General features: G+C 44.1%; 3 protein-coding genes across 11 annotated transcripts in view; all 3 read left to right on the top strand.

The window, feature by feature from the left end:
- The window catches only part of LOC110070647 (uncharacterized), a 262437-nt gene that overhangs the window by 93810 nt on the left and 143451 nt on the right, over nucleotides 1-25176 (top strand). For 2 of the 5 annotated variants that reach the window (XM_078387397.1, XM_078387392.1), the window contains exons 2-3: nucleotides 776-859; nucleotides 2806-2893. The gene's annotated coding sequence lies outside the window, so the exon portion shown is untranslated. Of the gene's footprint in view, nucleotides 1-775; nucleotides 860-1186; nucleotides 1520-2805; nucleotides 2894-25176 lie in introns of those variants that run through there. The other 3 variants (XM_078387393.1, XM_078387394.1, XM_078387396.1) reach the window with 2 other exon arrangements.
- LOC140703803 (uncharacterized) overlaps nucleotides 1-25176 on the top strand; it is a 276588-nt gene that overhangs the window by 209672 nt on the left and 41740 nt on the right. For 2 of the 5 annotated variants that reach the window (XM_078387458.1, XM_078387455.1), the window contains exon 1: nucleotides 17343-25152. The exons of 1 other annotated variant lie outside the window; for it this stretch is intronic. The gene's annotated coding sequence lies outside the window, so the exon portion shown is untranslated. Of the gene's footprint in view, nucleotides 1-17342; nucleotides 25153-25176 lie in introns of those variants that run through there. 2 more of the 5 variants (XM_078387460.1, XM_078387461.1) reach the window with 1 other exon arrangement.
- On the top strand, nucleotides 9203-17206 carry LOC144582983 (uncharacterized). Its single transcript, XM_078387885.1, has one exon. It carries the CDS (start codon nucleotides 14736-14738, stop codon nucleotides 16017-16019), a length of 1284 nt encoding a protein of 427 aa, XP_078244011.1. The 5' UTR covers nucleotides 9203-14735; the 3' UTR covers nucleotides 16020-17206.

The raw sequence follows: 25176 nt of genomic DNA, 5'->3' as shown, positions 1-25176 counted from the left end.
GGGGGCAGATCGGGGGGTGAGATTGGGGGTGGGCTGAGGTAGCTGCTTGTCAGGAGGTTGCCGATGGTGCCGGGTTGTGTTTTGTCTTGCTCAACCTTCGTGTAAGGCAGTTTTTTCCTCTGGGTCTCCTGGGGGGAGGAGGGGGATTCAAAGGGGAGAGAGGATCTCTGGAGCCCAGATCCCACCCCCAGAGTCAGGGAGACCAAACCCCCCTGCAAGGCTCTCTAGGGGTTCATCGAGTGCGTGTGTGTGTGTTGGGGGGGGGGGTAAGGAGACCCTGCCTTCCCCTGAATCCCGCGAGCGTCCGGTGGGTGGAAATAAAGTTACTTGCCTCCCATCTCTTCCCCCCCTCCCCGCTTCCCTTTAATGAGCTAGGACACCCTTAAAGGGTCAAAGTTCCAGGTGGGGCTGGAGAGGAAAGGGGGCAGCACTGGGGGTGGTGTCAGGCGGGAGGTGGAGGAACCACCCCGGGGGCCTTGGGGGGCAGGCGAAGTGGGGTTTGTGAAGGAGGGGGTCCTCCCTGCACCTTCCCTGCTAGGGGAAAGGTCTCCTGGAACTCTTGCTATTTTGCAAGCGTGCATCTCTCTCTCTCTCTCTCTCTCTCTCTCTCTCTCTCTCTCTCTCTCTCTCTCTCTCTCTCTCTCTCTCTCTCTCTCTCTCTCTGTATTTTTCTTTTCCTGGATGATTGGCGGGGGGGGGGTAAGACCCTTTCCCCTCTTGGGGGCTTCCTTGTTCTCTTGGTTGTGAACACAGACCATCTTTTTCTGAAAGGCAGGCAGGAGAGAGAAGGTGGTGGATTTTCCTCCCTGGGATGACTATTGGAAGCTAAAAGGGAGATCTCCCCAGGAACGGTCTCCCGGTGAGCGTTGTTCTTTTTCCTGCAGGGCCAAAATTGTTCTGTTCTTTGGGTCCTGAAGGCACAATTCAGGGCCATCGGCTGTGCAAAAGACCTGCCCCTCGCTCCTCCTTCTTATGGATTCGCCCTCCTGCCTCCAATTCCTGGCTCTCCATGGGGTTGAGCAAAGGGGGCTTTGGAAAGAGGCCGAAGGAGATCCGGTCCTTCCACATGGAGGGCAGGAGGAAAGAAGGGCCGGAAGGCGTTTTCTCTCCCGGCAGGTCTTTTGCGGACTGAATGGCTCTGAAGGGTCCGTTCCAGACCAAGTGATCATTTAAAGGCTTTCTTTTACAGCAGGGGCAACCAACACCAAGACCCCCACCACCCTCAGTTGCCCCCTTTCCAAGCCACTGTGAGGTTGGCAGTGAGTTGAAAGGGAGGAGCAAAGCCTAAGCAAAGTTGGAGGACAGGAGAAGTCTAATTGAGGGCTGGAAGACTGCAGGTGAGAAAAGTCCTGAGACTTGAACTCTGCCCGCCTCTGGCTGGCAACCCCTCGACACAGGGCACTTGGCACGGAGGCTGAGGAGCCCCTTTGGAGATGCCCCCCGCCTTGGCATCCTTGAAGTGACAAAAATAATAGAGGGACGGAACGACAGAAATCAGCGTTGTGACTGGAGAGGAGAGGTGCGTGAGGGCTTTCTTGGTGCTGGTGGGCTCAAAAGGCTGCTTGTGTCTCTTCCTGCCTCTAAGCTGAGACGTTCTTCAAGGCAGGAGACCTGGTCAGTCGAAATAAACGGAGTGACGTAACAGGTGCTTCAGTTTTTCCTGTGGTGCAAGGTTGCTTTTGACCCATGGGGACCCTAAGAGGTATGCGGGAGAGATGACTAAGGAGATGTTCACTATTCCTAACCCACCCCCCATGAGTTTCCTTGGTTGAGAGGACTTTTGAGCCCAGGTCCCAACCCTGCACACTTTATAAAGGACACTACGTCACCCCACATAAGAGGGTCCTTGACTTATGTGAGCTGCTCAAGGAGGGATTCACCCTTCTTCCCAACCTTCAAGTCGGCTTCCATGGCTGTAGGGATTTGAACCCAGGTCTCCCAAGACCTAGTCCAACCCTCTGTCCACTACATCACACAGGCTCTGGTGTTGATTTTGTTTTCCATTTGTAGTGTGCTAATTTTTTAAAGTTTGTTCTCTTGCTGTTTTTCACTTTTAACTGTTGTCTTTTACTGATGAAAGTAAGCTGCCTTGGGTCCTTTTTAACAAGAAACGTGGGGTAAAAATATTTTAAGTAAATTGTGGGAGAAATATGATCTTGTGGTTGTTGTGGGTTTTTCGGGCTTCTTGGCCGTGTTCTGAAGGTGGTTCTTCCTGACGTATCGCCAGTCTCTGTGGTCGGCATCTTCAGAGGACAGCAAACTGTGCTCTGGAAGAACCACTTTCAGAACACGGCCAAGAAGCCCAAAAAGCCCACAACAACCATTAGATCCCAGCCGTGAAAGCCTTTGCGAATACAAATATGATCTTGTTTGCTGCTGGTTTCATCATACGTGTCAGCAGGAAGCATGCCCCATTGCTCTCTGGATTCCTGCTGTTGCTGCCTTTTCACTAGGATGGTGGAGCTTTTATTTCGGAGCCTGGCATGAGATGCTCCTTCCTTCCTTCCTTCCTTCCTTCCTTCCTTCCTTCCTTCCTTCCTTCCTTCCTACCTACCTACCTACCTACCTACCTACCTATCTACCTACCTACCTACCTACCTACCTACCTACCTACCTACCTAGCATGAGGTAAACCTGCTTGCCTTCTTGTTCCTCTTGTTCTGCTGCCTGAAGAAGGGAGAGAGAGATGGGGATGTAGCCCCATTCAATATAAACATGACAAAGACACATCCCTTAAGGAAATGTTTTTGATTTGCTTTATCCATAAAGCCTCCAGACTGATGTTTTTTTTTTCTTTTCTCCTAGGAAGGGGTGAGACTGAACTGAGTTGTCTTTGCTGTTTTGGGGACCAAAACCGAAGAACCAAACCCCATATCCTTCCAACATTTGCAAGGTACGTGAGATTTCATGAGGTGGTTTAAGTAGCCTTGCCACACACACTCACCTCTCAGATTCCCTGGCCCAGCAGGGATTTGAGTCCAGGTCTCCTGATTTCCAGAGTGCTACTCCATCCACCACCACTTTCAAAATGCTCAAAGAAGAAGTGTGGTGTTGTGGATTTAAATATATATATATTTAAAAAAATCTCTATCCTGCTCACCCCAGCCCCATGCTCACCAAAGGCAGGTCCTCTTGATTAGAGGAAACCCTCGGTAATACTTATTTGGGGCGTGGGGCTTCCTCTTCAAGATTCCCTTCTTGTTCCCCCTGAGTAGACAAGTCAGACTGGGGAATTTTGCTTTACACCGTCAACATGTATGTCATCTTAAGCAAACTGATTAACAGGGAACGTCATTTCTGTTCCCACCTTCTCCTTCAATGAGAACATAAAGAGAGAATAGACCAAAGTTGAACCCAAACAAGACGGGGGTCCTCCAAATGGGAGCCCCTGATGTCTGTGATTTTCATTGTTCCTAACGCATGCTGGGCGTTCTCCTGGACACAACACTTTCAGTGGAGAACCAGAAAGTGCCCGTAGTCCAATCCACTAACTTCCCTTTTAGATGAATTGCACAGCTGCATCCCTGCTGGAGTGTAATTGTTATTCCCAGGATTGGTCCATGCACAGATAGTCCTAAGCCTTCCTGGAGCAGATGGCCACACATTCAATGGGGAAAGATACAGTACTAATGGGAGATTTCCATCTATCCTGATATTTGTTGGCTGTTAGACTCTGCCAAGAGCACAAGGTCCAATAAATTCCTTTCTGGGCTTGCAGACAATTTCATGGTCCATAAAGTGGAAGAGGCAACCAGGGGGAGTTATTTTAGATCTCTTCTGAACCAACTAGGAGGACCTTGTTAATGAGTTGAAGTGATGGGAACCTTAAGTGGGAGTGACCACCCTCTCTTGGAATTTGTTATACAGTGGGAAGGGGAAGCCAAGTTTAATTACACACACATTCTAGACTTAAAGAAAGCCAATTTATGTAAATTTAGGGAATTATTGTCTGCCATTATGTGGACAGAGGCACTAAAGAAGAGGGGAGTTCAAGACGGATGGGAATTTTTTAGAACTGAGATACTAAAGGCACAATCTAAGACTGTTACAACAAGAAGGAAAATTGGGAGATGTATAAAGAAACCAGAATGGTTGACTAAAGAAATTTCAACTTAGCAAAGTGTAAAATTAAAATGTACAAGAAATGGAAAAATGGGGAAAGCACCAAAGAGGAATACAAGCAAATAGCCAGTACATGTAGGAGGATGAAAAGAAAAGCTAAAACACAGCATGAACTTAGGCTTGCTAGAGAGTTTAAAGATGATAAAAAGGGATTTTTAAAAAGTTATGTCAGCATTAAAAAAGAAGGAAACGATAGGGTCTATGCATGGAGATGATGGCCAATTTCTAACAGGGGACAGGGAAAATGCAGAACTACTCAACTCTTTGCCTCAGTTTTTCCCAAAAAGGAAAATAATGCTCAACCTGAGGGATGAAGAGCAGGTGAAGTCGTGTGGGAAATGAAGCACAGAATAGGTAGAGAAGTACAGTGGTGCCTCGCTTTGCGAGTGCTCCATTTAGCGATGAAATCGCCTTGCGATATTCCCTATGGGGTTTTTTCGCTTTGTGATGATCGGTTCCCTGCTTCGGGAACCAAGCATTGCAAAGTGACCATTTTTAAAACAGCTGATCGGCAGTTTCAAAATGGCCGGCGGGTAAACAAAATGGCTGCCCACTGTTTTCTGTGACAAATTCCTCGCTCTACAGCCACCGAAAATGGCCGCACTATGGAGGATCTTTGCTGAATGGTGAGTTTTAAGCCCATAGGAACGCATTAATCAGGTTTTAATGCGTTTCTATGGGCTTTTTTATTTTGCATTGCAACATTTTCGTTCAACAGCAATTTTTGCAGAACGAACTAACGTGGCAATGCGAGGCACCACTGTGGTAGAGGACTACCTGGCTACCTTGGATGAGTTTTAGTCTCCTGTGCCAGACGTATTCCATCCAAGGATTATTAAAAGAACTAGCAGAAGTAATATCAGAACCATCGGCAATAATCTTTGAGAATTCTTGGAGAACAGCGGAAGTCCCCACAGATGGGAGGAGGGCAAATGTTGTCCCTATCTTCAATAAAAGGGGGAAAGACACATCAAATTATCACCCCATCAGTCTGACATCAATTCCTGAAAGATTCTAGAGAAGATCATTAAGTAAACAGTTGGTAATTACAGTGGTGCCTCGCTTAACGAGCGCACCGTTTAACAATGAATCTGCATAGCGATGCGGATTTTGCAATCATTTTTGCGATCGCATTGCGATGTTTTAATTGGTAAAACATCACATGGCGATGATCAGTAAGCGTTTCGCTTACCGATCTTTGCATTGCGATGTTTGGGAAACAGCTGATGAGCGGTTCCAGAATGGCCGCTGCATCAAGAAAATGGCCACCCACAGCATTTTCGTGCCGATTCCTCGCTTACCGAGGCTTACCGAGGTGGCCAAAATGGCGGCCGTATGGGGAGTCTTCGCATAACGGTGAGTTTTGTCCCCATAACCCCACTCAGGGTTGATTTCCTTTAGAATTGATAGGTTTGTTCTCCTTGCAGTCCAGGGGATTCTCAAGAGCCTCCTCCAGCACCACATTTCAAAGGCATCAATTCTTCGGCGGTCAGCTTTCTTTAGGGTCAAGCTCTCACTTCCATACATCACGACAGGAAAAACCATAGCTTTGACTATTTGGACTTTTGTTGGCAAGGTGATGTCTCTGCTTTTTAAGATGCTGTCAAGATTTGTCATCGCTTTCCTCCCAAGAAGCAGGCGTCTTTTAATTTCGTGGCTGCTGTCTCCATCTGCAGTGATCATGGAGCCCAGGAAAATAAAATCTGTCACTGCCTCCATATCTTCCCCTTCTATTTCCCAGGAGGTGATGGGACCAGTGGCCATGATCTTAGTTTTTTTGATGTTGAGTTTCAGACGGTTTTTTGCATTCTCCTCTTTCACTCTCATTACAAGGTTCTTTAATTTCTCCTCACTTTCTGCCATCAGAGTGGTATCATCTGCATATCGGAGGTTGTTGATATTTCTTCCAGCAATCTTAATTCCAGTTTGGGATTCCTCCAGTCCAACCTTCCGCATGATGTATTCCGCGTGTGTGTGTTTAGTCGTTTAGTCGTGTCCGACTCTTCGTGACCCCATGGACCAGAGCACGCCAGGCCCTCCTGTCTTCTACTGCCTCCCGGAGTTGTGTCAGGTTCATGTTGGTTGCTTCGCAGACACTGTCCAGCCATCTCATCCTCGGTCGTCCCCTTCTCCTCTTGCCATCACACTTTCCCAACATCAGGGTCTTTTCCAGGGAGTCTTTTCTTCTCATTAGATGGCCAAAGTACTGGAGCCTCAGCTTCAGGATCTGTCCTTCCAGTGAGCACTCAGGGTTGATTTCCTTTAGAACTGATAGGTTTGTTCTCCTTGCAGTCCAGGGGATTCTCAAGAGCCTCCTCCAGCACCACAATTCAAAGGCATCAATTCTTCGGCGGTCTGCTTTCTTTATGGTCCAGCTCTCACTTCCATACATCACAACAGGAAAAACCATAGCTTTGACTATTCGGACTTTTGTTGGCAAGGTGATGTCTCTGCTTTTCAAGATGCTGTCCAGATTTGTCATCGCTTTCCTCCCAAGAAGAAGGCGCCTTTTAATTTCAGGGCTGCTGTCTCCATCTGCAGTGATCATGGAGCCCAGGAAGATAAAATTTGACACTGCCTCCATATCTTCCCCTTCTATTTCCCAGGAGGTGATGGGACCAGTGGCCATGATCTTAGTTTTTTTGATGTTGAGTTTCAGACCGTTTTTTGCACTCTCCTCTTCCGCATATAAGTTAAATAAGCTGGGGGACAATATACATCCTTGTCGTACTCCCTTCCCAATTTTGATCCAATCAGTTGTTCCATATCCAGTTCTAAGTGTTGCTTCCTGTCTCACATATAGGCTTCTCAGGAGATGGATAAGGTGGTTAGGCACTCCCATTTCTTTAACAACTTGCCATAGTTTGCTGTGGTCCACACAGTCAAAGGCCTTTGCATAGTCAATGAAGCAGAAGTAGATATTTTTCTGGAACTCTCTAGCTTTTTCCAAAATCCAGCGCAAGTTAGCAATTTGGTCTCTAGTTCCTCTGCCTCTTCGGAATCCAGCTTGTACTTCTGGGAGTTCTTACTCACTTCTTCAAAGCATCCTTCTCCATGTCTTCATGTGATGATAGAAATTGTTTATACTTAGTACATTCTCTACATTTGGATTAATCCTCAACCCTTCATTAGTCCATCTGTTTAACTGGATTTAATTGTGCCATGATCATTTCTTAGTTTGGCTTAGCTATAATGTGATCCTTTGAGCTCATTTTAATCATCCATTATTTCAATCTGGCAACCTTTTTATCCTTAAACAAATCAATAAAACTCTTCAGTTTTGCTGGGAAATTTTCTGTTTAGTCATTAATTTTAATGGTGAAGTAAAATGACAAAACTTCTTTTTGTATCTGTTCCACACATTTAACATGTTTCTTAATTCACCTGATTTATAGTATTTCTTCTTACTACATTGAATAAGTATTTTTCAATATTTCCATGTATTTCTGAGGATTCCGTATCCCACCAAATTAACCTTCCTTCTTTATACGTAATATCTCCAATAAATCGCATAGCGATTAGGTTTTTGTGATCGCAGATGCGATCGCATACCGATGGCCCCTATGGGCAAAAATCACTTTGCGAAGATTGGTTAGCGTTTCGCTTACCGATCTTCGCAAAGCGATGCCCGCGGATCAGCTGTTCAGCGGCTCCAAAATGGCCGCCGGAAGCCCCAAAATGGCCGCGCACAGCGTTTTCGCACCCTCCCCTCGCTTACCGAGGGCGCAAAAATGGCTGCCGCTATGGAGCAACATCGCTGAACGGTGAGTTTTGGAGCCTTTTGGAATGCATTAAACTAAGTTTAATGCGTTCCAATGGGCTTTTCCGTTCCATACAGCGATGTTTCGCCATAGCAAAGGTTAATCCGGAACGGATTAACCTCGCTATGCGAGGCACCACTGTATAGTGGTACCTCGCTAGACAACCCCGCTGTACGACAAATCAGCAGGACGATGATTTTTTGCGATCGCTATAGGGATTCACAAAACAGTCATTTCAATGGGGGATTTTCGCTGGACGTTGATTAGGTCCTTGTTTCACAACCGTTTGTTCGCAAGATGACAATCTTTACAGCTGATTGTCAGGTTCCTAAAAAGGCTGCCCTGTGTTTTCCGGACACATGCTTCGCAGGGCAGCCATTTTAACAGCTGATCGGCGCTTGGAAAATGGCTTCCCTATGGAGGATCTTTGCTGGACGACGAGATAATTTCCCGATTGGAACGCATTAAACTGCGTTTCAGTGCATTCCAATGGGGAAAGGCTTTTCGCATGACGACAATTTCGCTTAACAGCGATTTTCCCAGAACAGACTATCATCATCATTTGGGGCACCACTATATAATAATTTTTATATTGGTAATACCTAAATCTCTTGCTAATATGGCAGTAAGAATCTTTGCATATTGATTTATTACAGATATAAGCCTATAAGATCCCAGGTCTATTAGGTCTTCTTGATGTCTTCTGCTTCTGTGAGGTCTCTCCCATTTTTGTCCTTTATCATGTTCATCTTTGCACAAAATGTTCCTTTAATATCTCCAGTTTTCTTGAACAGTACTCTGGTTTTTCCTTTTCTGTTATCCTCCTCTATTTCTTTGCATTGTTCATTTAAGAAGGCCCTCTTGTCTCTCCTTGCTATTCTTTGCAAGTCTGCATTCAATTTTCTGTAACTTTCCCTGTCTCCCTTGCATTTTGTTTCCCTTCTCTTCTCTGCTATTTGTAAGGCCTCGTTGGACATCCACTTTGCTTTCTTGCATTTCCTTTCTTTGGGATGGTTTTTGTTTCTGCCTCCTGTACAATGTTACGAGCCTCTATCCAAAATTCTTCAGGCACTCTGTCCACCAAATCTAGTTCCTTAAATCTGTTCTTTACTTCCACTGTGTATTCATAAGGGATTTGGTTTAGATTATACCTGAGTGGCCCAGTGGTTTTTCCTGCTCTCTTCAGTCTAAGCTTGAATTTTGCTATGAGACGCTGATGATCATTTATTTTATTTATTTATTTATTTTATTTCTATCCCGCCTATCTGGACATATTAGCCCACTCTAGGCGGCTTACAATAAAAGAAACAATATCAGCTCCAGGTCTTGTTTTTGCTGACTGTTGTATAGAGCTTCTCCATCTTTGGCTGCAGAGAATATTAATCAATCTAATTTCGATATTGCCCATCTGGTGATTTCCATGTGTAGAGTCGCCTCTTGTTGGAAAAGAGTGTTTGCGATGACCAGCTTGTTCTCTTGACAAAACTCTATTAACCTTTGCCCTGCTCCGTTCTGTACTCCCAGGCCAAACTTCCCTGTTGTTCCTTTTATCTCTTGGCTCCCTACTTTAGCATTCCAGTCTCCTAGAATGAGAACATCTTTCTTTGGTGTCAGTACTAGAAGGTGTTGTAAATCTTCATAAAACTGTTCAATTTCAGTTTCCTCAGCAATGGTGGTTGGTGCATAACCTTGAATTATTGTGATGTTGAAAGGTCTGCCTTGGATTCGTATTGACATCATTCTATCATTTTTGAGATTGTATCCCATTACAGCTTTTCCCACTCTTTTGTTGACTATGAAGGCTACTCCATTCCTTCTACAGGATTCTTGCCCACAATAGTAGATATGATAATCATCTGAGCTGAATTCGCCCATTCCTGTCCATTTTAGTTCACTGATGCCCAGGATGTCGACGTTTATTCTTGCCATCTCCTGTTTGACCACATCCAGCTTCCCAAGGTTCATAGATCTTACATTCCAGGTTCCTATGCAGTATTTTTCTTTGCAGCATTGGACATTTCTTTCACTTTCAGGCACGTCCACAGCTGAGCGTCCTTTCGGCTTTGGCCCAACCACTTCATTAGCTCTGGAGCTACTTGTACTTCTCCTCCGCTCTTCCTCAGTAGCATGTTTGACCCCTTCCGACCTGAGGGGCCCATCTTCCAGTGTCATATCTTTTAGCCTTTTGTTTCTGATCATGGGGTTTTCTTAGCAAAGATACTGGAGTGGCATTGCCAGTTCCTACTCCAGGTGGATTGCGTTTAGTCGGAACTCTCCACTATGTCCTGTCCGTCTTGGGTGTCCCTGTACAGCATAGCCCAGAGCTTCTCTGAGTTACTCAAGCCCCTGCGCCATGACAAGGCAGCAATCCATGAAGGGGTTTTTAAGATCTCTTTTTAAGATATCATTTATATAATTTTCTGTATTCTCTTTCAACACACTGTTTCCTTTCCATAATTTCTGATAAAATTCTTGAAAAATCCACAATTTATCTTTCATTATATTACATTTCTTAGCAGTTCTGTCATTAATTATCCCAATTGTATTTTTAATCTTCTATTTTTGTACATTCTGGCTAATAATTTTGAATTGTTTTTGCTATATTAAAAGTAATGATTCCTCTTCATATAATCAAATCCCTCTGGGCTTTCTCTATCTCTAAGTTTTCTATTTCCTTTCTTTTTGCCTGAATTTCTGCCAATATCCTTCTATCTCTTTCTAAAAATACCCTTACTTTCCAAATTTCTCAATTCTTCTTCCAGTTTCCTTACGTTTATCTGTTTAATTTTTTTTCAGTGTACAGGACTCCCTTACTGCTATTCCTCTTGAAGTTGCTTTCATCTTGTCCCACAACAGGCCTAGTTTCATACCTCCTGCTTCATTTATTGTTCATAATTCTAACCAATTTTTTTAATTTTTTCTATTATCTCTGTTCTGGAAAATATTAATATCCATTCTCCATCTTTTAGAATCTTTATATATTTTTTTAATCTCTATCTCCTTTGACATCAAAGCATGCTCTGTTATTTTTATAGAATTAATCTCCATATTAACTTTCTTAGAAATTAAATCTTGAAATGTTAATATAAAATCTAATCTAGAATCACTCTCGATCCCAGGCCTTTCACGTTTAAAATAGCTAGCCATATTCTCTTGCCCATTTCTGTTCAAAGTCTCTCCTTAACAGGTCCTGTGTGCATACCATCCCCCCTGAACAAAAAAAACTTTAAAAATCTGTATAGCCCACATATATTTTCCTCTACCCCTACCAACCCACTGAACATTTATCTTTTTTCCCACCCCACCACATTCCCCCACCATGACTACTAGTGAGGACAAAGGTGGGGGGGGGGACCCACCAAACTCCGGTGGAACCACAACTATCTTAAAGTTAATTAACTTCTTAATTTTAATACAACTCTGGCCTCCTTCTCCATCCTCCCTCTCCCTTGTAATTCTAAGTAAACAAGTAATTAAAATCCAGAATTAATAATAGTTTTAGTTTTATTATTGTTGAAGTTGCTATCTATTTTTATAGATGCATTTCAATGGGTTCCCCCCCCCCACTTGACGACGATTTCGCTCTACAGCAATTTTGCTGGAACGGATTTGCTGGAAAGCGAGGCACCACTGTAATTAGAAGTGAAAAAAGTTATCCAGATTCCTGAAGGCTCCTGAAAAGTAATGGTGCCCCTAGTAGGCACACCATCAGTAAAAACAGTTAGAGCATCAGGGAGAGGAGTAGCAGAGAAAAGAGAGGAAAAGCAAAAGGGTACTTGTTGAATGAAAGTTAAGTGAGGGTCTTTAGGATGATTGAAACGTGTGTCACCAATATAGTCTCAAAAAGCAATCTGATAAGTTAATGAAGAAGACATCAGATTATCATGATCAGCTTTGCAAATGGGTAAGTAACAACACAGAAGATCCCAACCTGTGAGTTGTTTGGCACGATGGCACCACTTGATTACAAGGTCTGTAATCGCATTTAGAGCAGAGTAAACATTTTGAGGAGGGGTGTTAGATAGATAAAACCATTCTGCTATAGCAATGGCCTTGACAGATTTTGGAGTGCCCGAACAACTCCCCAGTAGGCAGCTGGGGAGTGTTTAAGACAACCAGCTGCAAGGGACCAAGAGAAGGAATGTGGTCTACCATGGTGAGTCACAAGGCTGCATTAATTTGATGCATGGCGTGTTTCATAGCCTTTGTGATGGGTATGGAGTCAGCAGGAGACTGATGTCCCAGGAGTGCATTAAACAAATGTGTGGAAAGGCTCAAAAATAAATGGGCCCAATTTAAGTGCCTGAGGAACTGTTGCAACTGCACTAATGTAAATGGTGATGCAGTTTATAGTTCTGGTAAGAATGGGGAAGATGTGACCTAGATATGAAAATGGGGCTATATGAAGGTCTTTTTTCTCTAAGCAGTTAGCTAGAGAATCATAGACAGTAGTGGGGAGGGACTGCCCTGCCACCAAAATGTCATCCATGTAATGATATACAAGCAATTCAGGATGCTCCAAGTGAAATTGCCGTAGGGCTAGATCCACGAAATGTTGATATAAAGTAGGAGAATTCAACATTCCCTGAGGCAAGACTTTGCACTGGTACCTTTGAGTAGGATGGGAATTGCTGTACACAGGGACTGTAAAAGCAATTTTTTTCCTGCTAAAGAAATGGTGAAAAAACAGTCCTTGAGATCCACTGTCAGGTGAGCAGTTAATTGTTTCAGGCAATGTTGATTTCCCTTTTAAGGGTCTGTTTGAAGCCTCTGCTTGATGGCTTGTTTGATTGCATCAAAATGTAGGTGATCACAGAACAAAGAAGGTAATTACCGTATATGCCGGCGTACAAGATGAGTTTTGGGCCCCCCAAAACATGCCTCCAAGTGGGGGGCCCGTCTTGTATGCCGGGTATCAGGAAGGAGCCGCCGCGAGAGTGATGCGGGGCCGCGCTGGCCGGGGAGGAAGGCAGGCGGCAAGGCAGGGAGGCGAAGGGAGGGAAGCCGTGCCCTCACAGGTCCACCCCATCCCACTTTCCCTCTTCCTCCTCCTCCCCCTCCTCCTGCCACCGCCCCCCCCCAAGCCTCTTCCCGGTGTCGCATTTTGGGGGGGTCATCTAATACGGCCCGTCGCCTAGTACGGCGGCATATACGGTAGCTTTAGAGAGAGAACCAAGAAGTTGACAGGCAGATGTCCGCCTACAGAGCCTCAAGGTGACACCCCGAGAGCTATTTTATTAACCTTAGCAAGCTTACACAGATTATTGAAAGAATTCAGATAGGACATAAGCTACCTATTCGCCACTTAGGATTGGCTGGAGAAAATTATGCTCTAACTCTTAAGGGAAAAAGGCAGAATGAGTAGTCGCCCCACCCATTGGCAGATGCGATCACTGTGCCTGGAGAGTTTGCTCTTCACTGAAAGCAGATAACAGCTAGCGACCTTGAGCAGGGTGCTCCTGCAGTCCCTCTTCTACAAGCCTGGCTTGTTCCAAAACATTAACAAGTGACAAATGAATCTAAACCCCTCCCCTTGACACTACCATCTCATCCATCCATTGAGACCCCTGAGCACCGCCTGCCTAGCTGGCCCTGTGCATTTAACAGGTAGCACTTCCAAGAACGCTTCCTTTGAGATACAGTAGTATCTCGGTTTACGTACACCTCAGTTTACATAATTTCTGGTTTACAAAGATCGGTTAGAAAGAATGCCTCAGTTTATGTTTTATGTTTTCCCATTTCCTTCGCTTTGTGAAGGATGTATCCCTGTGCCTGGAGGTTTGTAGCAGCGCAACTGCTGCTATGGCAATCTGCATTCCGGTTTCTGTATTTTTCACATGACATAGTATCCTGGAGGACACATTGACATTGTAAACCAAGAGACTACTATAATCTGCAGCATTTAGAAATTGTAATATTTAATTTTGCTGAGGTCAAATACCTTCTCAATTTAAATGTTTACATTTTTGCTTTTATTCTCACAGATATGGTTTATCAAATTCTCCCCACCCCCTTTCTGTACACATTGGTTTAGGTATCTAACTCAGGAGCCAGAGGTTGGGCGTTTACTTTCCTTCCAGCTGTGCAATTCTAGTTTCTATTGCCTCAGTGCCTATTTCCCTAACCGTCTCTGTTTCCTATCCTGTTTTCAGAAATTCCTGATGATTCTCTGCCCGTAACAGCATTTTTTAAACTTTACATCCCATCCCTTTCATGGACCTGTCCTTTCTCTTCTCCCTCTGAATAATAATTTCTGCCAACTTTGTCACTTCCCGGCATCTACCACTAACTGCTCTTTACCTATTCTCGAGTCCAGTAATCTAGCTGCATCACTTTCATCCACTTTTACTCTTCCTTTCTAACACTGTTCTTTTTTCCCCACTTGTTATTCATTTTTCCTAAACAATCCTTTAATTCAATTATTTGTTTGCTTTTTAATGACCTTTGAGAAATTCCTTTCTACTCTTCTAGAAACAAGTACTATCATTGGGGAGAATTTGAGAAGGAAAAAAAAGTTAATATACTTTGAATTTGATATACTTATTTGCGTGTGGAAATGATCCTCCCTTCATGACTACTCCCTGCAAAAGGTCCCTCAGTGAAGAGTCTTCGAACCTCAAGCCCAAAGGAAATATCTCCAGTCCGGCCTCATCCCTTCTCTAATTCTCTTTCCTCACGTTTTTGGTTGACTTTCCTTCCTCCTCTGTGACTCACGCAGAGTTAGAACACATCATTCCTAATTCCTGCATATTTTGAAGAGGTTGTTTCAAATCAGAAGAATTGCCCAGCAACATCTGGGGCAAGCTGGGCAGGAACTCATACTCAAGCAAGAAAAGAGAACTGAAACTAGGAATGGCCAGGCATGGACTTCACATGAAAGGACTGACACAGGGGAGAATCCACGTCAATGAATGCCACCTCAGTACACATCAAGGAACATATGCAGGGGAGAAACTGTATCCATGCATGGAATGTGGAAAGAGTTTTAGTTGCAGTGACGAGTTTAGGAAACATGAAATAATTCATATTGGGGAAAAACCGCATAAATGCACAGAATGTGGAAAGAGCTTTAGTAGCAGTACTAGCCTTAGGTTACATCAAAGAACTCACACTGGAGAGAAACCACATGAATGCATGGAATGTGGAAAGAGTTTCAGTCGGACTAGTAACCTTAGGTCACATGAAAGAACTCACACTGGGGAGAAACCACATAAATGCATGGAATGTGGAATGAGCTTTATTTCAAGAGGTGAACTTAGGTCACATGAAAGAACTCACACTGGGGAGAAACCACATAAATGCATGGAATGTGGAAAGAGCTTTAGTCGCAGTGGTGGCCTTAGGATACATGAAAGAATTCACACTGGGGAGAAACCACATAAATGCATGGAGTGTGGAAACAACTTTATATCAAGTGGTGAACTTCGGAAACATGAAAGAACTCACACTGGGGAGAAACAATATAAATGCATTGAATGTGGAAAGAGCTTTAGTTGCAGTGGTGACCTTAGGTTACATCAAAGAACTCACACTGGAGAGAAGCCATATAAATGCATGGAATGTGGAAAGAGCTTTTTTCGTAGTTGTCACCTTCGGTTTCATCAAAGAACTCACACTGGGGAGAAACCACATGAATGCATGGAATGTGGAAAGAGCTTTAGTCGCAGTGGTGACCTTAGGTCACATGAAAGAACTCACACTGGGGAGAAACCACATAAATGCATGGAATGTGGAAAGAGTTTTATTATCAGTGGTGCCCTTAGGTTACATCAAAGGACTCACACTGGGGAGAAACCACATAAATGTATGGAATGTGGAAATAGCTTTAGTCAGAGTGGTGCCCTTAAGTTACATGAAAGAACTCACACTGGGGAGAAACCACATAAATGCATGGAATGTGGAAAGAGCTTTAGTCGGAGTGGTGTCCTTAAGTTACATGAAAGAACTCACACTGGGGAGAAACCACATAAATGCATAGAATGTGGAAAGAGCTTTAGTATCAGTGGTGACCTTAGGAGACATGAAAGAATTCACACTGGGGAGAAACCATATAAATGCATGGAATGTGGAAAGAGCTTTAGTCAGAGTAGTAACCTTAGGTTCCATCAGAAAACTCACACTGGGGAGAAAGCATAGAAATACATGCAATATGGAAAGAGCTAACAAGGAAATAAGTTAACAAGGCATATGGAGCTCATTCAGTTTTGTCCTGTTTTCCAGTGGAAAGATTAAGCAACCAAAGGCTCACGTAATGCAAAACTTAAAAAAATGAAGTGCATTTTGAAGTTCCACCTGTGATGTGTTTTACTTCTATCATTAATTACCAGAGAGATATTACAAAATAGGCATGGAACCTTTTGCTAAGAAAAGAATAAGAATATATTGTACAATGGATGTTTTTACATAATTAGTGTAAAAAGAAAAAAGGATGGATGTTCTAAGGCTAAATGATGAAAGAGAAGCAAGTAGTGAGCAGAAAAAAGCTGTTACTGTTTTATAAGGCTTTACCCCTTTACCCTCATAAAATAATAATAAAGAGGGTACCAATTAATATATATTCTGTATTATTTATGAAGAACTAGCTGGTTCTCTGCTATTATATTGCGAGTATACTGCTTTGTAATGGCAGGGATTGTTGGAAGGAGTGGAAATTTTGGTTTTTCAAGCTCTAGTCTCTTTGGGCCCTGGACAGCACTGGGTTGGAGGTGACCAAAACCTTTGATCCGTAACATCCGAGCTTCTCAAAGGCTAGGAAACCCAAGCCTTGGGAAGATTTGGTTTTTCTAACTCTTGCAAAACAAAGGGATATAAATATTGGGAGAGATCTGACACAAAGTGGTATTAGAAAGGAAAGAAGAACCATAGATGTTTGGTTTCATGGAGTACAACATATGATGGAACTGCTGCCTGGTGAAAGTCCTGGGAAGAGCAGAAAGATAACCGTACTGCATGTCTTTAATTGAAAATGATATGGGTTTTTGCTTTTTATCATTGTATTCTTAGGTAATTTGAAGTGTTCTGAAGATGTATTCTGTCTTTCTAGCTTATGAGCTCCAGTGTTTTAATGTGTTTGTGTTTTAGATTCAAAGATCCTTTAAATTTTCTTTATTATCTAAATTTAAATTTATGCTTCTTTTTACAATGTGCAAGGATGTATTTTAAGTAAGCCTGCAATTTTTGCATAACTGTGTGAACTTTTGGATTTGGAGATCTGTACCGACAGTTTTATATTTGCACCTGTATGACTGCCTTACATTTTTTTTATTTAATATATATTTAAATATGTAATCTAGAAATGATGTAAATAAATGAACTTGAACAGATTTAAGAGGTTTTGGAATTGCTTGAAAACAATGAAAAGACTTATGAAATACCCAGATGATCTTCAAACACCTCGTCACTGGCTGTCTTTCTGATGGAGAAAGACGGACTAAACCCACTCTGTCTAGAGTACCATACTTTCCTGAGAAAAGGCGGGAGAAGTCCATGGAGCCCCAGAGACAGAACATATGACCTGTCCGAGAAGTGACTCCTCCATTGGGAGAATAGGAGCATAAAGAGATGAGAAGGGTCACAGAGAAAACCAGGAGGATATAGATTGTTCAGGTGAAGAATCGAAGGTTGAGACCAATGAAGGGACGGGAGAGTCTGGAAATAAAGAGCTTGGGGTGTCTAAGGTGGAAGTTCCACTGAGGGAAGCCGAAGGTCCATCAAAATAAAGGAAGGATCCACCGAGTAGAGAAACCTTAAGAGCAATGGAGGTGCAGAAGAAAAAGAAAGGAATAAGAGAGGAGGAGGGAAGAGAAGTATATATTGGGGAACCATCAAGAAGGGAGACAGCAGAAGCTGGAGAGGTAGAAGGGCAAAAGATGGAGAGGATATTACCACAAGGCTGGGAGTAGCTATGAATGGAGGAACTCTGGACCAAACAGTGGGAGAACTTGATGATACCTCATGAAGAGGCAGAAAAGAGTTGGAGAGAAGTAAGACTAGAGAACCCCTCGTATTGGGAAGAGAAAGAGGAGAAAAAGTAGAGGAGAAAGATCAGGGAGGAGAGAGGCATGCTAGCTGAAGAGAGAAAAGGAGAGATGGGCTTTTGGCAGGACCTCAGTGAGTCAGTTTTCTTTATTGGAACCCACAGGAGAAAACACACGTTTCTAGATGTCTGAGAATACTGAACCTCGACAGTCTGGTTTCATTGTGGGAGTCACCCTTTTTCTGTAATCATATCAATTTTCACGAACTATAGAATCTCTTCCTTGCATAGGTGATCTGTTAATATCTGTAAGATTCCTGTATCGTAATGAAGTACTGACCAGTAAATAACAAAGATGTCATACAGGGGAGAGGCGATAGAAATACATGGAATGTAGGAGGACCTTTAATAAAAGCAGTCATCTGGGTATTCATCAAAGATCTCATACAAAGGGGAAACCTTTGAAATGCAACGAATTTGGGAACAGCTTCAGTCTGAGCAGGAACTTAAGGATATGTAAAAAAAACCCACACAGGAGTAATTTTATAAATCTGTGGTTTGTGGAAAGGTTTTGAGCGAAAATGGATGAAACAGATACCCTGGATCCATTTCAGTCGGCCTTCAGGCCGCGCCATGGTACAGAGATGGCATTGGTCACCTTGTACGATGAACTGTTGAGGAAGGCCGATAGGGACAAAAAGTCTCTGCTGGTCCTCCTTGACATCTCGGTGGCCTTTGATACCGTCGACCATGGTATCCTCCTGGGGAGGCTCTCCGAGTTAGGAATTGGTGGCTCGGCTCTTGCCTGGCTCCGTTTCTTCTTGGAGGACCAGCCCCAGAGAGTACAGCTTGGGGAGAGTGTTTCGGCCCCGTGGAGTCCGAATTGCAGGGTTCCACAAGGGTTGATTATCTCCCCAATGCTGTTTAACATCTATATGAGGCTGCTAGGAGGGGTCATCAGGGGGTGTGGAGCATCGTGTCATCAGTATGCGGATTACATCCAGCTCTACATCTTTTCACCAGCTGCAGGTGATGCTGTCCTGTCCCTTCAGTGCTGCCTGGGGACCATACTGCAATGGATGCAGGAAAATGGGCTGAAGCTGAACTTGGACAAGCCGCCTAGAGTTATCTTAATTGAATGAATGAATGAATGAATGAATGAATAAATGAATAAAGAAATAAATAAATAAATAAATAAATAAATAAATAAATAAATAAATAAATAAATAAATAAATAAATAAATAAAGCCTCGTGGCGCAGTGGTTAAAATGCTGTATTGCAGCTAAAACTGTGCTCACGACCTGGGGTTCAAATCCTAGGTAGCCGGCTCAAGGTTGACTCAGCCTTCCATCCTTCCGAGGTCGGTAAAATGAGTACCCAGCTTGCTGGGGGGGCAATGTGTAGCCTGTATAATTAAAATTGTAAACCGCCCGGAGAGTGCTTGTAGCGCTATGGAGCGGTATATAAGTCCAATAAATAAATAAATAAATAAATAAAGATGGAAGTTCTGAGGGTGGGGGCCCCCGTGGTTAGTGGCCTGGGTGACTCTCGTTTGGGGGGGTGGCCCTGGCTGCGATGAGCAGGGTCCACAGCTTGGGTGTGCATTTGGACCCGACGCTCACCATGGAAACACAGGTGGCATCAGTAGTCCATACCGCCTTTTCCCACCATTGGCGGATTGCCCAGCTGTGGCTCTACCTTGACATGGGGGTGCTCACTACCTTGGTGCATGCGCTCGTAATCTCAAGATTAGACCACTGTAATGCGCTCTACGTGGGGCTGCCTTTGAGGTTGATGCAGAAACTTCAAGTGGTGTAGAATGCGGCAGCCAGACTCCTTACTGGAGTGAGAAAATACCAACACATTTCTCCAACTTTGGCTGCACTGCATTGGCTGCCCATTCGATTCCGCATCGACTTCAAAGTCTTAATGCTTACTGATAAGGCCCTAAACGGTTTGGGACCTCGATACTTGGCGGAACGCCTGCTCCCACCATGATCACCCACGCGAGCCAGGAGATGAGGTTGAGGAGCCTGATGCTGAGGAAGGCCCCGAAGGAAAAGACACGAAACCAGGGCTTCTCGGCGGTGGTTCCTCACCTCTGGAACAACCTATCTCCGGAGATACGTGAGGCCCCTACGCTGGGTATATTTAAAACCCAACAAAAAACATGAATGTACATCCAGGCCTTCCCTCCTGCCAGCACTTAATTCTTTCCCCTTTTGCTATCTATCATTTAATATATTTTGCACAATTTTTATTAGTGATATGTCAATGGTTTTGTATTATTTTAATGAATATATGTTTGCTGTAGCCGCCCAGAGTGGTAGAATATACCAGACATCCTGGGCATCAGCGAACTAAAATTAACAGGAATGGGCGAATTCAATTCAGATGATTATCATATTTACTATTGTGGGCAAGAATCCCACAGAAGAAATGGAGTAGCCCTCATAGTCAACAAAAGAGTGGGAAAAGCTGTAATAGGATATAATCTCAAAAATGACAGAATGATGTCAATACGAATCCAAGGCAGACCTTTCAATATCAAAATAATCCATGTTTATGCACCAACCACCAATGCTGAGGAGACTGAAATTGACCAGTTCTATGAAGACTTACACCTTCTAGAACTGACACCAAAGAAAGATGTTCTTCTCATTCTAGGGGATTGGAATGCTAAGGTAGGGAGTCAGGAGATAAAAGGAACAACAGGGAAGTTTGACCTTGGAGTTCAAAACGAAGCAGGGCAAAGGCTAATAGAGTTTTGTCAAGAGAACAAGCTGGTCATCACAAATACTCTTTTCCAACAACACAAGAGGCGACTCTACACATGGAAATCACCAGATGGACAATACCGAAATCAGATTGATTATATTCTCTGCAGCCAAAGATGGAGAAGCTCAATACAGTCAGCAAAAACAAGGCCTGGAGCTGATTGTGGCTCTGAACATCAGCTTCTCATAGCAAAATTCAAGCTTAAACTGAAGAGAGTAGGAAAAACCACTGGGCCACTCAGTTATAATCTAAATCACATCCCTTATGAATACACGGTGGAAGTGAGGAACAGATCCTACAAGGTAGGCTTCAACAGTATGTGGACCAAGAACTCCCCGAAGTGCAAGCTGGATTTCGAAGGGGCAGAGGAACTTGAGACCAAATTGCTAACATGCGCTGGATTATGGAGAAAGCCAGAGAGTTCCAGAAAAACATCTACTTCTGCTTCATTGACTATGCAAAATCCTTTGACTGTGTGGACCACAGCAAACTATGGCAAGTTCTTAAAGAAATGGGAGTGCCTGACCACCTTATCCATCACCTGAGAAACCTATACGTGGGACCGGAAGCAACAGTTAGAACTGGATATGGAACAACTGATTGGTTGAAAATTGGGGAAGGAGTACGACAAGGCTGTATATTGTCCCCCTGCTTATTCAACTTATATGCAGAATACATCATGCGAAAACCTGGACTCGAGGAATCCCAAGCCGGAATCAAGATTGCCGGAAGAAATATCAACAACCTCCGATATGCAGATGATACCACTCTGATGGCAGAAAGTGAGGAGGAATTAAGGAACCTTGTAATGAGGGTGAAAGAGGAGAGTGGAAAAAATGGTCTGAAACTCAACATCAAAAAAACAGAGATCATGGCCACTGGTCCCATCACCTCCTGGGAAATAGAAGGGGAAGATATGGAGGCAGTGACAGATTTTACTTTCTTGGGCTCCATGATCACTGCAGATGGAGACAGCAGCCACAAAATTAAAAGACGCTTGCTTCTTGGGAGGAAAGCGATGACAAACCTTGACAGCATCCCACAAAGCAGAGACATCACCTTGCCAACGAAAGTGCGCATAGTCAAAGCTATGGTTTTTCCTGTAGTGATGTATGGAAGTGAGAGCTGGACCATAAAGAAGGCTGACCGCTAAGGAATTGATGCTTTTGAATTGTGGTGTTGGAGGAGGCTATTGAGAGTCCCCTGGACTGCAAAGAAAACTAACCTATCAATTCTAAAGGAAATCAACCCAGAGTGCTCACTGGAATGACAGATCCTGAAGCTAAGGCTCCAATACTTTGGCCATCTCATGAGAAGAGAAGACTCCTTGGAAAAGACCCTGATGTTGGGAAAATGTGAGGGCAAGAGGAGAAGGGGACGACAGAGAATGAGATGGTTGGACAATGTTATCGAAGCTACCAGAATGAATTTGACACAACTCCAGGAGGCAGTAGAAGACAGGAGGGCCTGGCGTGCTCTGGTCCATGGGGTCATGAAGAGTCAGATATGACTAAACAATGACGAATTAATAATTAGTTAATTAAGTAAGTAAGTAATTAAGTTATTCTCTCCGGCCACTACGTAACTTTCTCTTTTTCTCTAGCTACTTTGTTCTGTGTTAATGCTGTAAATTGTTATTTGATATTGTTTTTATTCTGCATTTTGTGAGCCGCCCAGAGTAGACTATGTCTAAATCGGCGGCATATAAACTCAATAAATAAATAAATAAAATAAAAAATATTGCAATTTCTTTGTTGCCTCGGTGGCCATCTGAAGGAAGCTTCGCTTTGGGGTGTTTGGTTTCCCTGGTTGATTGGGCAGAGGAGGTGACAAAGAGGGGAGAGGAAGATCATCTCAGATACATTGGATGTTTTGCTTCAGTAGCAGCTCAGCCAGAAAGATACGAGGGTTGGCTCTTCCTAAATGTATTGTCAATTACTAACCTTAAAATATAGTTTCAGCTTTCCTCGGTATCAACATTGGGCATGGGAATGCTGTCCTGTGGGGGCCACGTTTCCCCTCCTCCTCTCATTCCTTGGCACTAGTGGAAAGATAAACAGCTGAGATAAACATTTATATACAAAATGGACACCTGTTTATATGGACTGAATATCAGCCTAGGATTCTTAAGCCATTACTCAATGTAAAAACGCCTGCCGTTAACTACTGCCCCTCTTACTTCGTTCATCACTGTCAGAGCCATCTCTCATCATGTGTCTCATAGGTAAAAATAGTCAATGTTCTCTCTATTCTCACTCATGGTTCTTCTGCTTTTATATATTCTTACAGTCCCTCCCTTGAGTTTTTAACAGTCTTCACCCCCACCTCCCCACTCCCTTTTGTTCACGACTGTCATCTCTTCTCTGTCTCCTGTAGGAATGTTTATGACAGAGCCTAACACCAAACATAGACCAGAAACCACTGATGTAAACACAGACCCATGGCTCTTAGGAAATGGGTGAAATGGGTATTTCATCTAGTATTTCATAGTTTCCCTATACAGTGGTGCCATCTTCAGAGGACAGCACTCTGTGCTCTGGTGTAGTTTGCTTGGGAGTTGAGAAATAAAACCACTCTGTCCCCCACCACCTTCCCCCTGTGATTGAGCTTGCTGGGGTTGTGAGCTGCTAATATTTTAAATTTCATATAAAAGGTCTATTGCAATTTTATTATTTTGATGTCATTCCTTTGATTCCTTAGCAGTGTTAGAAACAATTTGAGCTACTTTTGGAGATAGAATTCCAAATATTGGAAAAAGAATTTGAGATGTTTCACGTTGTGTGTTTGGATGATTGTTACATTATATCATGCTGTAGTAAAACACTGACAGTAGCGCTAAGCAATACATCAGCAGTATAGGAATGCATGAAATGAAAAAATGGATTTTTAACAACTAAGATGAGAATATTGTGCCAGTGTTTTATCTTTCATGCCTCTTATATCCCAGGAGGAATGTCCGATGAATCCTAAAGGTAACTGGAGTTCACATGCGAGGTTGAATCCAAGGGGACACTGAAGGAGGTCATGAAATGTTGAAGGGACAGGCCCTTCCCCATGAGTAATGGGTCTCCCCCCCACACCTTGGGTCACCCAGGTGTTCTTGGGCAGCAGTTCCCAGAAGACTTACCAACCAGCTCTACTGGCCTAGATTTCCGGGAAGAGCCATCCAGAAACTCCTGACTCCCCAAGGTTGGGAAACACTAACAGAGATCCAGCAGGGAATCCAAAGGTGATCTAGTTCAACCCTCTTCCCATTGGCAGAAAGCAGCTACTGCTCCAGTGTCCCTGACAAGGAGACAGTGGAGCAAGGGGAGGACTTGCATGCAGCACATGACTTTTCCACCACCACCTAAAGATCCCCAAAATCTTTCTCTTGTATGGTCACCCTAACCCCTCGGGTAAGATACCCTTTTGGAGAAAAGACACCAGACCTCCTTTCATTGGACCAAGTTTCCTGGTTTCATGAAACAGGCTGCAGCAAATACCGATCCACAATTATGGAGGTGCCTAGCCAACCAGAGACCCTGGGCTAAGGATCCCAGCCCCTTTCTACAGTCATGGCAAAGCAAGTTTTTTTCCTTCCTTCTGCAGAAGCCTATTGTCCCTTCCTCACGGCCGCTCCCTTTGGGACCAGACAGGGTCCCCCCTTCCAAGACCAGTTCGAGCCCCAACCCGGGTTGAGCGCCCTGTCAGAGTCCAGATCCCCACTGATCAGGGAAGATTCTCCATTCTCCAGGTGAGGTTCTTGGGCAGGTGAGTCCTGTCAAATGGGCCTCATCCTGTTTCAGTGGGTAAGAAGTCCGGTTGCCAGACCTCAGCTACCCGACCCACCCTGAAGTTTCATGAGCCAAAGAGGACAGGTCTGTGCAGGACCAATGAGGACCCTGAAGGAAAAAAAACGGACAAGGTTTTGAAATTGTAATGGAGATGGAAGTTATTGAAAAAAAAAAAGAGAAATGTGTGGTAAAGACCAAACAGAGCAGATGGAATTAATGAGGACAAAGTGACGAGTCCTGCTGCGCAGGCAGATGATAGAAGAAGCTGATGTGACGTCATTTCTAATCGGCTGTTGTGTCCCTTTGGAAGGAGAGACACACAATCCGGGTCGGTCTGAGAGTCTGAACTCCCTGCTCGTTTGTCTCCTTTTCTCTCTTCAAGTATTTGTGAACAGACTCTGGTGACGGGAACTCTTGTGTCTCATCTGAGTCTTTCCTTCCACCAGACGTGGGAGAACTTGGGCAGCCCGGAGGAAGCTCCCCACTCCCGCCATTTTCCTCCTCTTTGGAGCCTTCCCGCCCTTCACCCGACTCGCACTACAATACCCCCTATTCGTTGAAGGAGGGGAAATGGGAGGAACCTAGAGCTAGGAAGGCGAGAGAGGAGCTCCTCCCCTTGACTCCACCCGGAAGCGGGGATCCTGCAGCGCCTGCCTCTTCCCCTTCGGCCCAAGAAAGGCGCCTGGAGGAGAGAAGCGGGGCTTTTGGGGCGCCTCCCGGATCGGGACCTGGACGGAGGTGGGCGCTGGAGGGGGGGGCAGA

The sequence above is a fragment of the Pogona vitticeps genome, chromosome 2, assembly GCF_051106095.1.
Source record: "Pogona vitticeps strain Pit_001003342236 chromosome 2, PviZW2.1, whole genome shotgun sequence".
NCBI lineage: Eukaryota > Metazoa > Chordata > Lepidosauria > Squamata > Agamidae > Pogona > Pogona vitticeps.
This window is presented reverse-complemented; position numbering and strand designations above follow the sequence as displayed.